Here is a 13336-nt window from a genome sequence, read left to right on the forward strand (position 1 = left end):
CCAATCTACCTGGAGGAAAATTCCTTCCCGACCCCAAATATGGCGATCAGCTAAACCCTGAGCATGTGGGCAAGACTCACCAGCCAGACACCCAGAAAGTTCTCTATAGTAACTCCTATCATCCCTCCATTGACCTATTTTCCACCTTGGTGTTGCACAGCGTGCAAGTTGTTGCTGTATTTTGTCTATAATTTTACAAGTATTGCTGTTAAAGGAAGGAAACACTGCTCTTTTAATGACACAGAACACAATTCAGGCTGATGTGAAAATGCTGACTCAAGTTTACATGAATCATACATAAACTCATGGGTGGGTGTATGACTTGGTTAGGTGCCAAAGTCTGGTCATTATTATTTTATTGGAATATTACAAGACTCTACAGCCAGTTAGAAAAGGCAGTTCATTTAAAATATTGTTCTCTACTCTTTGATCTAGCCCAGTGTAACAAATACCTGGAATAACAAACTGCCCATACTGTTCATCTCTGTAATTGTAGGGTAGTAGCAGAATTATGAAGAATGCAGCTGTTCATTGAAACTGCAAAGAATGACCCCAGTCATTAAAGTAATAGTAGCCATCAGTGTACTGAAATTACCTTTTTATGGTTTACTCTCTCTATGTAACAGGGTCTGCTACAATCCCCTCCTCCAGCTCTGCCCTTGTCGGGCTGAGAAAGTCACTCAGAGACATTTCACCTTGTGCTTTTATTTATAGGCTGCGCTTCCACCACCTTTCCCCCCTACCATTAGTCCCATTCACAGTCCACAGGCAAGAGAGAGGGGAGAGCTATCCCTCTCTCTGCTGCTACTCCAGCTCTCCTCCTTCCAGCTCTCCCCTGCTTTCACTGCCTCCTCCAGAGTTTTAGGTCAGGCTAATGAGCCTGACAGCTCTGGGAAGTTTCCAGGCCAGTGTCCACTCATTGCCCAGCTCATGCCCACGGATGGCGGGGCAGGGAAAGGGATGACAGAGGGGGCCTGAGCTCTGAGTCACACTGCTGCTGCTACTGCAGCACCAACCCTTCTGTCCAAGGCTCTACCCTTCAGTGAATGCAGAGAAGGGTCCCCCTGCTTTCCCATGGACCTGGTGAGGCTGTTGGCTCCAACCCATCTCCCCTGATTGGGACTAGAGAGTGTCAGGAGCTGATTAGGGCTTCCCCTACAGCACCCTGCCACATGCTCGCATCATTGCTGCACAGATTAGAAGCTGCAGATGGAGTGTTCAGGTAAGGTGCTTGATGGACAGTAAAGAGCATAGAGTCCAAGTGACAGGGTGTAAATGTCTTTTATGTTACCTGAGGATGACTAGGTTAGTAGAAAAGAACCTGCCTATTTCAAAAGCTTCTTCAGCTGCCCTTCTTTAGGAAAGGTTGGTTATATTTGGAGCAATTACTAATTTGGCTTCTCCTGTGGGATGCTGGAGGAAGGCAGGATGACCAAGAAAAGCCACTTAATGTCTTTACCAGGTATCAATTGAATTCAGGTATGGAACCGTTCCCCCTCCCCATGTTGCCCAGGGGCCTGCATAGGTGATCGGCTCCTCTGGGCATTATGATAACTCCGGGTATGTCTACACTGAAAAGTTAGTTCGAACTAACGGACGTTAGTTCGAACTAACTTTCCTAGGCGCTACACTAGCGCTCCGCTAGTTCGAATTTGAATCGAACTAGCGGAGCGCTTAGTTCGAACTAGGTAAACCTCATTTTACGAGGATTAAGCCTAGTTCGAACTAGCTAGTTCGAATTAAGGGGTGTGTAGCCCCTTAATTCGAACTAGTGGGAGGCTAGCCCTCCCCAGGTTTCCCTGGTGGCCACTCTGGCCAACACCAGGGAAACTCTATTGCCCCCCTCCCGGCCCCGGACCCCTTAAAGGGGCACGGGCTGGCTACGGTGCCCGTGCCAGGTGCAAGCCTGCCAGCACCCAGCTAGCAGACCCTGCACCTGGCATGGCACAGAGCCACCCACCCGATGTCCCCCAGCCCACCCCCTCTTCCCGGGACCAGGCTGGCGGCTCCCGGGAGCTTGCCCTGGACCGCAAGAGGCGGGCACCTTCCTGGGCTAGTGCGGACATCGTGGACCTCGTCTACGATCTCCGCACTAGGCACAGGAAAGTGGCCGTCTAGGGCAGGAGAGCTGCCAACCTGGCCACCCAAGAGCAGGTGTGCATGAAAATCAAGGGGGTCCACTGAGACCCCCGACACTGAGCCCTGAGTTTACAATGGCCGTCCTGGGTCAGACCTAAGGTCCATCTAGCCCAGTAGCCTGTCTGCCGACAGCGGCCAACCCTAGGGACCCTGGAGGGGATGGACCGAAGACAGTGACCAAGCCATTTGTCTCGTGCCATCCCTCTCCAGCCTTCCACAAACTTTGGGCTGGGACACCACTCCTACCCCCTGGCTAAGACTACTCCATGGACCCAACCTCCATGACTTGATCTCACTTCCCTTTAAACTCTGTTCTAGTTGTAGCCTTCACAGCTTCCTGCAGCAAGGAGTTCCGCAGGTTAACTATTTGCTTTGTCAAGAAGAACAACTTTCTCTTACTAGTTTGAAGCCTGCTACCCATTCCTTTCCTTTGGTGTCCTCTAGTCCTTCTTTAGGGGAACTCATGAAGAACTTTTCTGAATGCACCCTCTCCACCCAACCCCTGCTTTTAGAGACCTCTATTCTGTCCCCCCTCCGTCTCCTCTTTTCTAAGCTGAACAGTCCCAGTCTCTGTAGCCTCTCTTCATCTGGGACTTGTTCCCAACCCCTGATCATGTTAGTTGCCCTCCCCTCTCCCAGCCTCTCTCTTCCCCTCTCCCACCTCCTTTTCCCAGTCTCCCCCAGTTTTGTTCAATAAAGACAGATTCCATTTTTGAACACAATTGTCCTTTATTTTGTACATCAAGAAAAGGGGCTAGGGAAGGGTAAGTGGAAGGAGGTGAGGGAGGAATGGGGTACGCGCCCCCGATGGAGAGGACTGGGCTGGCTCTGCGGGCTTCTGGGGGTGGAAGCTCTCCTGCAGCCCCCCAATTGCCCCCTCTCCCCAGATGGCAGCCTGCGGCAAGTGCAGCCGGGCTGATGGCCGAGTGCTGTGATGTGCCCAGTGTGGGTACTCCGGGCAATCCAAGCCAGGACTGGTTTGCAAGCGGGGCACCCCTTAGAACTGTCTGTCCGGGGTGGGGTTCAGGTCCCTTTAAGCGCAGCCCTCGGCTAGCCTGAGACAGCAGCTCCACGCTCTAAGTCCTCCTCTGATGCCCTGCCGGCACTGCTTCCGGCCATCCTTAAGCCCTGTTCAGAGTCCACTCAATGTGGACTTGCTAGTTCGAATTAGCAAAACGCTAATTCGAACTAGTTTTTAGTTCTAGATGCGTTAGTTCGAATTAGCTTAGTTCGAATTGACTAATTCGAACTAAGTTAGTTCGAACTAGCACTGTAGTGTAGACGTACCCTCCTTGAGCACTATTCCTCTGCTGAAGCACAGCTTCTTTTATATCCCTTAGGATGGTATAGCACATGCTCTGTGGTGGAAAACAGAGTGGGGGGTGGAGGGCAGCAGTGCCCCATCTATTCTCTGCCCCTTCTGCAGCGAATTTCACTCCATGGATATTTTAGGAAACAGAGTCTACACTCGGGAAATCACTGGCACTGTCCGTTTTGCTATGCAAGAATGCAAGTATGGGGTAAGCCCCTTTCAGACATATCCCAGCACATGTGCAAGGGGCAGCTAATGACCTAAAGTGCCCTTTCCAGTGCAAAGGCTTAGGAGTTTGCCTTTACTTAAAAAAACCAAAAAAAATTTACTTTGTTGAATGTTGAAGAATCTGAAAATGCAAAGAAACTGGATGAATATCTAAGCAGCTTAAGTTTTCTGTTACTCTTTTCCTTGCAGTTGTGATTGATTCAATTTACAAAGTGACAGAAGGCCGACAGTCGGAAATATTCCATCGCCATACTGAGGGGAACTTTGACCCAAGTTGCTGCTTTACCATTTACCATGGCAACCACATGGAGTCACTAGATCTTATTACCTCTAATCCGGAGGAGGCTCGCACCTGGATCACAGGACTTAAGTATTTGATGGCTGGAATAAGCGATGAGGATTCTCTTGCAAAACGACAAAGAACTCATGATCAATATCCTTTCAAGGAATTTAGCTCTTGCTTTCATTTTGGTATTTCTGCTTTGTTTAGTCTCCATCCCTAGTGGTGTTTAAGTCTCGGCTTGTTTTATGAGGTTTGGTGTTATGGGTACACTCCATCCCCTGCTCATGACAACTGAAGTTTTGCCACTGATTGCATTGAGAATGAACATATCAGGTCATTGGTTTGTAAAATTGTTGTAACAAATGAAGAATATTTTGAAATCTTCCCCACTGGCTTTATATAATAATTTTTAAGGCTTTTTCAGACCTTATTACATTTCCTAAAATTGGTGATTGGAGTTGCCACCAAGAAAGTGGATCTTTCTTATCATCTTTGTACTAATTTGATTGAAACTCGTAGGGATTGATTGAAACTCTTGAGAGCACTCATAGTCAGCCTGCATTGATGGTGTTCAGTACTTCTCAGCAGATGCTCACATCTCACAGGCATGGAGAGGGTTTAATTTTGGAGGGAAGATCATGTTAACTTTAAATCACAGTGAGACGTCACTACTAGGTGGAGAAGGACAGAGGGATGCAGGTGAGGAGTGAAAGGGTCAGTTAGTGAAGATAAATCACAGAAAGCTGCATTCAAATAACATTAATATAAAAACCAGAAATATACAGGTGACTGTAAGATTTGTTGTGTTGTGAGCAAGACACAAGAAGTAATTCTTCAGCTGTACTCTGTGCTGATTAGGCCTCAACTGTGTCCAGTTCTGGAATACTGTGTCCAGTTCTGGGCACAGTATTTCAGGAAAGATGCAGAGAAATTGGAGAGGCTCCAGAAAAGAGCAACAAGAATGATTAAAGATCTAGAAAACATGACCTGTGAGGGAAGACTGAAAGAACTGAGTTTAGTTTGGAAAAGAGAAAACTGAGAAGCGACATGATAGCAGCTTTCAAGTACCTAAAAAGGTGTTACAAGAAGGAGGAAGAAAAATTATTCTCTTTAATGTATGGTGATAGGATAAGAGGCAATGGAATAATAGCTAAAGTCAGCCATAAGTGAGGCAAAGGGGGAAAGTGTTATGGACTCAGACAAAAAATATTTCTGTGAACAGGTGGTCCTATATTTAAATATTCAGAAGACAAATTCTTGCTAGGATAAGGGCTAACCATTCAATCAGAGTTGGTTTTGGTTCTTTAACATTTATTAGATTTTGGATCTAAGTGGACTTTGCTTTGATGGGAGGAGGAGCGGGCCATATCTGGAAACATCAGGGAGTATGTGCATTATTACTTTAGAGTCAAATAAATTTGGATGGCAAGATTTTGATCTCCTTTTCAATTACAATAGAGTAAATCCACAATAAACCAAAGCAGGTTAAAGCAGTTTCAAAAACTACCTTTGTGAAATCATTCATAAAGTATCATTCTATCATTTTTTCTTTTTAAGGAAGCTAAGTTTGACCAAACTTTTTAACATGATGAGACTCTTCTTGGACAGTGTTGCAAAGATTAAGCATTAGGTTACTGGGGCCCACAGACAAGCAACAGAAAGTCTCAGCTGAAGTCAGGAGAAATGCTGTTAGCCAACACAGTTGGCTAATATCTCCTCAGGAGGTGTAAAACAAAGAGCTTCAGGAATGGCTGCAGAACAGTTTAATATGTGATCTAGAGCCAAGGTCTTATCGAGAACCCCTGAGTAAAATCTCTGTATTTGGCTTCAGCATAGTAGTCAGGTTTTGGCCTAATGTGCCACCTGAAAAGTCCTTAATTGTGATAAAGCCTCCTTCCTTCAACTCTGCAAAGCATTTAGGAATTATAAATGGAATTTCTGTTTGTACACTGATCCCATCCTACCTTTTGTTATCCTTTCATTAAAACGCTTCTCTTATTGAATTGTTTGCGTTAGCATTTGAAAGGTAGTCAGCATTTTCTTAGAAGTTTGTGCTGTAATCGTGGAGAACCATTTTCATTGATTAGAACTATTATTTATTTAATTCTGCTCCTTGAAACACTCTTGCCTAGTACTGCAGGTATAGAACAGTTGTACCCAACACTGGGATGGCTTAAGCAATTCCTAGATATTTTTATCTTAAATGGCCCTACAGCTATTGAAGTCAGTCATTGGGGAGTGGAAGAGAAGTTCTATAAAATTTAGGAAACTCTCATGGTCCCAGAAGCTGCTGGGGCCAGAGGCACAGAATACGCATTTCCATACTTTTGAAAAGGACTTGTGGAGTTAAAGGAACCCGACCTTGGAAACCTTGTCAGGTCTGTAAGGGGGATGTAAGGAGGCCTGCAGTTGGAGAACATATCTGCCCTGTGTATATGCTGAATTGGACTGCACTTGCATTCTGTCTAATATCTCAGTTGGTGACCAAATTGTGCCTGCTAGGCACTAGACTCTGTAAAGGGTAGGTTGATTCACACCATCCTAGAGTAGCACTAAGAATGGGATTGTGTATTAGGGACCACCCTCCCTCCCTGAATTCCACAGTGCATGTAGATTATGTGCAGACATAGGATGATGCATTTTACTTCCCCCAAGCAGACTCCTTCTTTGTTCAGTGGTGAGCATGGGGTGAGATGAGGAAGAAAGGGTGGGAGTGAAATAGAAAGGAAATATGTAGAGGATGAAGGAAACATAATTAGAGGAGAGAGGTTTGTGGTTAAGAATGTTATAGCAGAATAGAGAAAAAGCTTTCAGAAGAAGGAAGAATTGAAAGTATAAAGGTGAAATGGCAGCATGAAAAAACCAAAGCTTAAATTTAGAGGGAGAGGATAGATAAACAAGAGCTGTTAATTTTTGAATAAGGATCTTCTTGAAATTGCAGTAATATGCTTAGACTGATTTCACTGTGTCTTCTTTATTCCATGTTCCAGTATTAGATGAATTTTATCACTAATAAACACAAGCCCATTGAGCAAGACTCCTGATGGTACAAATCATGAGCCAAATACATCTTTGCTGTAGCTTCAATGACATCATAATTCTGATCCAAGGTATACCAGTGTAAATCTGGAATAACTATGGAAATCAACAGAATTACATTAATGTATCACTTCTGTGAGATCAGCATCTGGTCTATTCACTACAGAGAAATTACACCAGGGATGAATTTATCCCAAAAGCTGTATCTACACTGTAGCCTTCCTCCGGAAAAGCTTATGCAAATGAAGCGCGTAATGGAATATTGCCACACTTCATTTGCATAATTAATTAGCAGCTGTTTTGCGCAAGAGGCTTTTGTGCAAAAAAGAGCTGTGTGGATGGCTCCTTCTTGTGCAAAAACCTTGTCTTGAGAAAGAACCGCTCTTCCTCATTTTTTCAGGAAGAACGGCTCTTGCGCAAGAGCGGGTTTTTGCACAAAAAGGAGCTGTCTACACAAAAGCCTCTTGTGCAAAAATGGCTGCTAATTAATTATGTAAATTAAGAGTGGCGATATTCCATTCTGCACTTCATTTGCATAAGCTTTTCCGGAAGAAGGCTACAGTGTAGATATAGCCAAAGAGAGGAAATGGACATGGTTTTGATGCAGACTATGGACCAAATTCTGTCATCTTGGGACAAATTGTGACATTGTTACTTATATTGTAGGACTAATTAGCATGTCATGTTTGGCAAGACTGGTGGAATCTGGCCCTTTGTAATTCTCCATGATAAATACATTTAAATCATTCAACCTTTCCTTAAGATATTTGCACTTGGGTGAAACAGACCTTTGAGGAAGCAGATAAGAATGGAGATGGCTTGTTGAATATTGAAGAGATCCACCAGTTGATGCATAAACTGAATGTCAATCTGCCTCGCAGAAAGGTGCGACAGATGTTCCAGGTTAGTGTACTTTTTTCACAGTGCAATATTTTGTTTGGAAATGCATAGAGCCTTCTCAGAGAGAAGCTTGAAGTTACCTATAAAAATGAGTATTTTTAAAAACAGTTCTATTTCACTGTTGTTGTTAGGTAATGAAGAGAAGGAGGGAACATTGTGCTATGTAATTTCACCCTCTAGCTCTAGCTTAGCTGCTCACATTGAGCAAAAGCTGCCATGCAAAGAATTTTCATTTCAAAGTGAGTGGATCCCTGGGTCAGTTGGGGAGTCTCCAGCTGACGCTGGGTTTCACGGAAATGCCACACGGGAGTCCTGAGCTGATCCCAGCTCCGTGCGACATTTCAAAGCGGCAGCACCGCATGGAGCCCAGAGTCAGTGGGGGACTCTGAGTTCCCCGCTGACCCCAGGCTCCATGCGGGTGCTTCTGCTTTGAAAAGCACAAGAGCCCCCTCTGGGATCTCTTGTACATTTCAAACCCGGCACGCCACGTGTAGCCTGGGGCCAGCAGGAAGTCCCACTGACCCCAGGCTCTGCGCTGGCGCTTCCGCTTTGAAATGCACAAGAGCCCTATAGGGGCTCTTGTGCATTTCAGAAGAGAAATGTGGAAGTGCCTATTGACTAGTCGACTTAAATTAATTAAAGTAGGAAATTCCATCGACTAGTCGACTAGTAAATTAACTGGTATTTAACATCCTTACTGAAGGAATAGAATCTGGACACCATATGGGAAGCAAGCAGGAGAGTTTATTACACAAACAGCGCTGGGTGGAGTGTCACTTGCTGAGCTCAGGGAACACTGCCAAACAATAGGTTACAACTAGTTATAGGCAGTCTCCGGGTTACGTACAAGATAGGGACTGTAGGTTTCTTCTTAAGTTGAATTTGTATGTAAGTCGGAACTGGCGTCCAGATTCAGCTGCTGTTGAAACTGAGCAGCGGCTGACTACAGGAAGCCGGAGGCAGACCTGCTCTGCCCCGGGCTTCCTGGAATCAGCCGCTGATCAGTTTCAGCAGCGGCTGACGTGGAGACGCCTGGGGCAGAGCAGCTGGGGTGCTGCTGGGTCGGTCCCCGCAGCGCCGCCTAGGTGCGGTGCTGAGGGGACCTACCCGGCAGCGCCCCAGCTGCTCTACCCCAGGCGTCGGCGAGAAAAGCCTGGTCTGCTGGGGGGCGCACTAGCTGCGCCCCCCCCCCCCCAGCAAACCAGGGAGACGCGGGTCGCAGGACCGCTGAGACGCACCGTGGTCCCGCCGCCCGCGTCCTCCGCAGCTTTGCTCCACATCTCCCTGGTCTGCTGGGGGGCCCCCCCAGCAGACCAGGGAGATGCGGAGCAGATTTTCTCTCCGTGGCAAGAAAAGCCCCGTTTGTATGTAGGGATCCGACATAAGTCGGATCCACGTAACTCGGGGAGTGCCTGTATATAGGATGCTCAATGGGCAGATCAAAGTGATTGGAGGGGGGAAGATCCTGGTTCTCCTGAATAGAGGCTAATAGGAAGGCAAATAAGAGCAATAATATAAAGATAAGATAAGAGCAATAATATAAAGTTACATAGTGTTTCCAGTAAAACAAGTATTTAAACAAAGCAGACTTCAATTATCAGTTAAGTGGTGATATGTCTGTCAGCTTTAAGAAGGTATCTCTACAGGATGTAGTCCATCTGGGGATTAAAGCAGAGACATTAGCACCATTGAATGTGTCTTGTCCTGCCTCCCATCCTGGGTGATGGCTTTCCTTTGATGGGTTAGACTGGTGGGGAAGGGGAATAACCATGTACTGTGTTTGTACCATTCCCAGAGTCTGAATTTAGATTGGGTTCTTAACAGGATATCATAGCCTGCCTCAAAAATTTTTATCCTACACTTACTCTGACTATAAAAAATAATTTTCCTGCGGGATGACAGAGTGAAATCATCATATCACTCTGTGTCCAGAGGAGCCAAGCCCCACCCACCTTCAGTCTGCCCTCCCCCAGGCCCATGTAGAGAGCTGGGTCTGCTGCCCTGCAGCCTCAACCCAGCCCTCTCCTCCCCAGTGCCACGCGGAAGCCTCAGCCCGGCTCTCCCTGGAGGTTGGCAGGAGGTGGGGCAAGTGACCAGGGCTGGCCGTGGTCCCAGCGCCAGCCCTCCCCAGTGACCAGGGAGAGAGCCGGGACTGCCTACCCCAGAAAGGGCTCAGAAAGGACCATTGTGGTCATCTATTCTGACTATCTGTATAATACAGGACTTCCCTGGTTTCCTGTTTGAGCTAGAGGACTGTCTAGCCCCGTGGTCACCAACAGGTTGATTGCGAGCTACTGGTCGATCGCGAGGCCTCGACCAGTCGCTCGCGAGGCATCCTGTCCACCTCGCCCCCATTTCTCTCCCACCCCCCACTACTTACCTCAAGAGAAAACAGAGGTAGTGTCGGCTTCAGAAGTCCTGCAGCTTAGCGCCACTTCTAGCCATTCCAGAAGTGCGCTAGCTGCTCTGCCGGCCGGAGTACAGCACAAGGGAGCATCGGCTCCCTGCACTGCACAGGAGGGCTGAGTCAGCCCTGAGGGAGGTGCTCAAGGGGTTTCCCGGATCGCGGGTGGGTTGGCCCCGGGGCAGGCATGCGCGCGGAGCTTCCCTGCGCGGGGGGTCGGCTCCCTGGCCAGGCGCGCGCATCTTCCGTGCGCGGGGGCGGGGGGGTGGTTGGCCCTGGGGCAGGTGCGCGCGTGCGGGGCTTCCCTGCATGGGGGGGGGGGTGTTTGGCCTGGGGCAGGCGCGCGTGGAGCTTCCCAGCCCGGGGGAGGGGGGGGGCATTGGCCTCCCAGCACCCTGTTCCCTCTCCCCTGCCCCCAGCCACAGAACTCTGTCCCCACAAAATGTATAATTATAAATGCTTCATTTTAGATTTAAATAGCATGAATAAAAAAGACAATTTATTTCATAACTATAAACACGTGATTTTAATTCTATGTATCGCATAATTTAAAAATAAACTGTTTATCAGAGTGTGTAAGTAAGGGCTGGGGATAGCAAGTGATGGACAGGAGGAGAATAGAGAGGGCGGGGCTTCAAAGAAGGGGCGGGGCTTCAAAGAAGGGGCGGGGCGGTAGATCTTCGCCTGTTCTGAGATTTAAAAAGTGATCTTGGGTGTAAAAAGGTTGGAGACCACTGGTCTTGCCTTTAATTAAGTGGCTTCATAAACACCTGTGAGGGAGGTAAATATTATTTGCATTTTACAGATGGACAAAATAAGGTGCCAGAGGTGACGTAATTTGCTGAGGGTCACACAGTGAATCCATCAGACTTTTTGCTTTCAAGTTTTTGGAGAATATATTCATCATTGTTTGACCATCCCTAATATGGTTGCCACTGGAAGAGATGCTAATGATGTATTGGGTGCAGGAAGACCAAAACAAAAAGCAAAAACCAACACTATGGGCCAAAATCCAGACCACTTCACAAAACAGAAGTTGTCTAAGGTTATGTCTACACTGCAGGCTTTTGCCGGCAGAGTGTATGCTAATGAAGCGCTCATTAGCATTTGTCGTGCTGTCATTTGCATATTCTCTGCCGATGCTTTTTGCACAAGATCCTGATACCTTCTTTTTTGAGGCATAAGTATCTTGCATTAAAGGGGTTTTTTTGCACAAAATGGTCCCATCTACACTGCTTGTTTTTGCACAAAAACCTCTTGTGCAAAAAGCATCAGCAGAGAATATGCAAATTACAGCTCGACAAATGCTAATGAGCACTTCATCAGCATACTTTCTGCCAGGAAAAGCCTGCAGTACAGGCAGTCCCCGACTTATGCGGATCCGACTTATGTCGGATCCGCAGTTACGAACGGGGCTCGCCCCGGAAGACACGGACTGCGGGACCTCGCGGTCCTGCCGCCCGTGTACTCAAGGGCTTTCTCCGCGTCTCCCTGGTCTGCGGAGCAAAGCCGCGGAGGGGCTTGGGCAGCGGGGCAGCTCAGGCTTTGCAAAGCCTCGGGGAAGCCGGCAGTGGAGCAGCCCAGGCGCGCCTGGGCTGCCCGGCTGCCCGAGCCCCCCCATGGCTTTGCAAAGCCTCGGGGAAGCTGGCAGCGGGACAGCCCAGGCGCACCCCACGGCTGTCCCGCTGCTGGCATCCTCAGAGGCTTTGCTCCCCGTCTCCCTGGTCTGCTGGTCTCCAGCAGACCAGGGAGACTGGGAGCAAAGTCGCGGAGGACCCAGGCGGCAGGACCGCGGTGCGTCTCGGTCCGCCACCCGCGTCTTCCTGGTCTGCTGGGGTGGGGGGGGGGGCGCAGCTAGTACGCCCCGCCCCCCCCCCCCCCCCAGCAGACTAGGCTTTTCTCCGGACGCCTGTGGCAGAGCAGCTGGGGCGCTGCCAGTTGGTCCCGCAGCGCCGCTCTGGGCGCTACTGGACCAACCCGGCAGCACCCCAGCTGCTCTGCCCCAGGCGTCCTGACTCAGCCGCTGCTGGTCAGTTTCAGCAGCGGCTGAATCAGGATGCCTGGGGCAGAGCAGATGGGATGCTGCTGGGTTGGTCCAGTAGCGCCGAGGAGCGGCGCTACTGGAGCACCCCAGCAGCACCCCAGCAGCACCCCAGCTCTGCTGCAGGCGTCCCCAAGTCAGCTGCTGCTGAAACTGACCAGCGCTGACTGCAGGAATCGCGGCTTCATTTCCCTCTGGCTAATCTACATGCCTCTGCTGACAGAGGCATGTAGTCTAGACACAGCCTTATAGTATAAGGAAGATTACTGTCTGTTCTGAGGGGTACTGCTGCTAGCATTTTGTAGTTAATTCCCTTTGACAGACTTGCCCCCACTGCTGTCACAACCCTCAGTGAGTATTTTTCCATTTACCAGAATGTTAGTCAGGGGTGCCCCCCCCCCCCCCCAGCAGACCAGGGAGACGCGGAGCGGCTTTTCTCAGCAGACACCTCAGCTTGAGAATAAAGGACTGAGGGAAGTGAGGTGTGGGAGAATAAAACTGAGCTCTGGAGAAATGTTTGGCTAGAGTTTCCCCTACAATATGTACCAGTTCCGACTTACATACAAATTCAACTTAAGAACAAACCTACAGTCCCTATCTTGTACGTAACCCGGGGACTGCCTGTATAGAGAATCGACTGATATCCTGACCAGATTATTTCAAATTTGCCATCATACAGAGGTCTGGGAAAGCTAACTCCAGGACAGTTTCCTTTTCCCAGTACACCTGCATATGGAAGATTATATATGGCAGATCAAGAGCATCCTGGAGACAACTGATCTGTCCAGAAATAGAGAGTAGAGCCATGAAATTTATGAGGCTGTGTTTTTAATGTTGGTGTTTACTTATATAGAGGTCAATGAGATTCATATCCTAGACATGTGTATAAAACAAATGGCACACTGAATGCTTTGATGAAAGAGAAAATGAAAATGGAAGGTGTAATTTCCTAACTGGGGTGCTGTTCACTGTAGTTCCAAGCTGGATAAT

At 48.1% G+C, this 13336-nt stretch overlaps 1 protein-coding gene across 3 annotated transcripts in view; it reads left to right on the forward strand.

Annotated features, from left to right (window-relative positions):
- The window catches only part of PLCH1 (phospholipase C eta 1), a 178078-nt gene that overhangs the window by 90877 nt on the left and 73865 nt on the right, over window positions 1-13336 (forward strand). For all 3 annotated transcript variants that reach the window (XM_075937746.2, XM_075937747.2, XM_075937749.2), the window contains 2 exons: window positions 3869-4112; window positions 7775-7904. In XM_075937746.2, the coding sequence (XP_075793861.2) occupies window positions 3869-4112; window positions 7775-7904 (374 nt within the window). The remainder of the gene's footprint in view (window positions 1-3868; window positions 4113-7774; window positions 7905-13336) is intronic.

The sequence above is a fragment of the Pelodiscus sinensis genome, chromosome 10 (genome assembly GCF_052426305.1).
Source record: "Pelodiscus sinensis isolate ZL-2025 chromosome 10, ASM5242630v1, whole genome shotgun sequence".
NCBI lineage: Eukaryota > Metazoa > Chordata > Testudines > Trionychidae > Pelodiscus > Pelodiscus sinensis.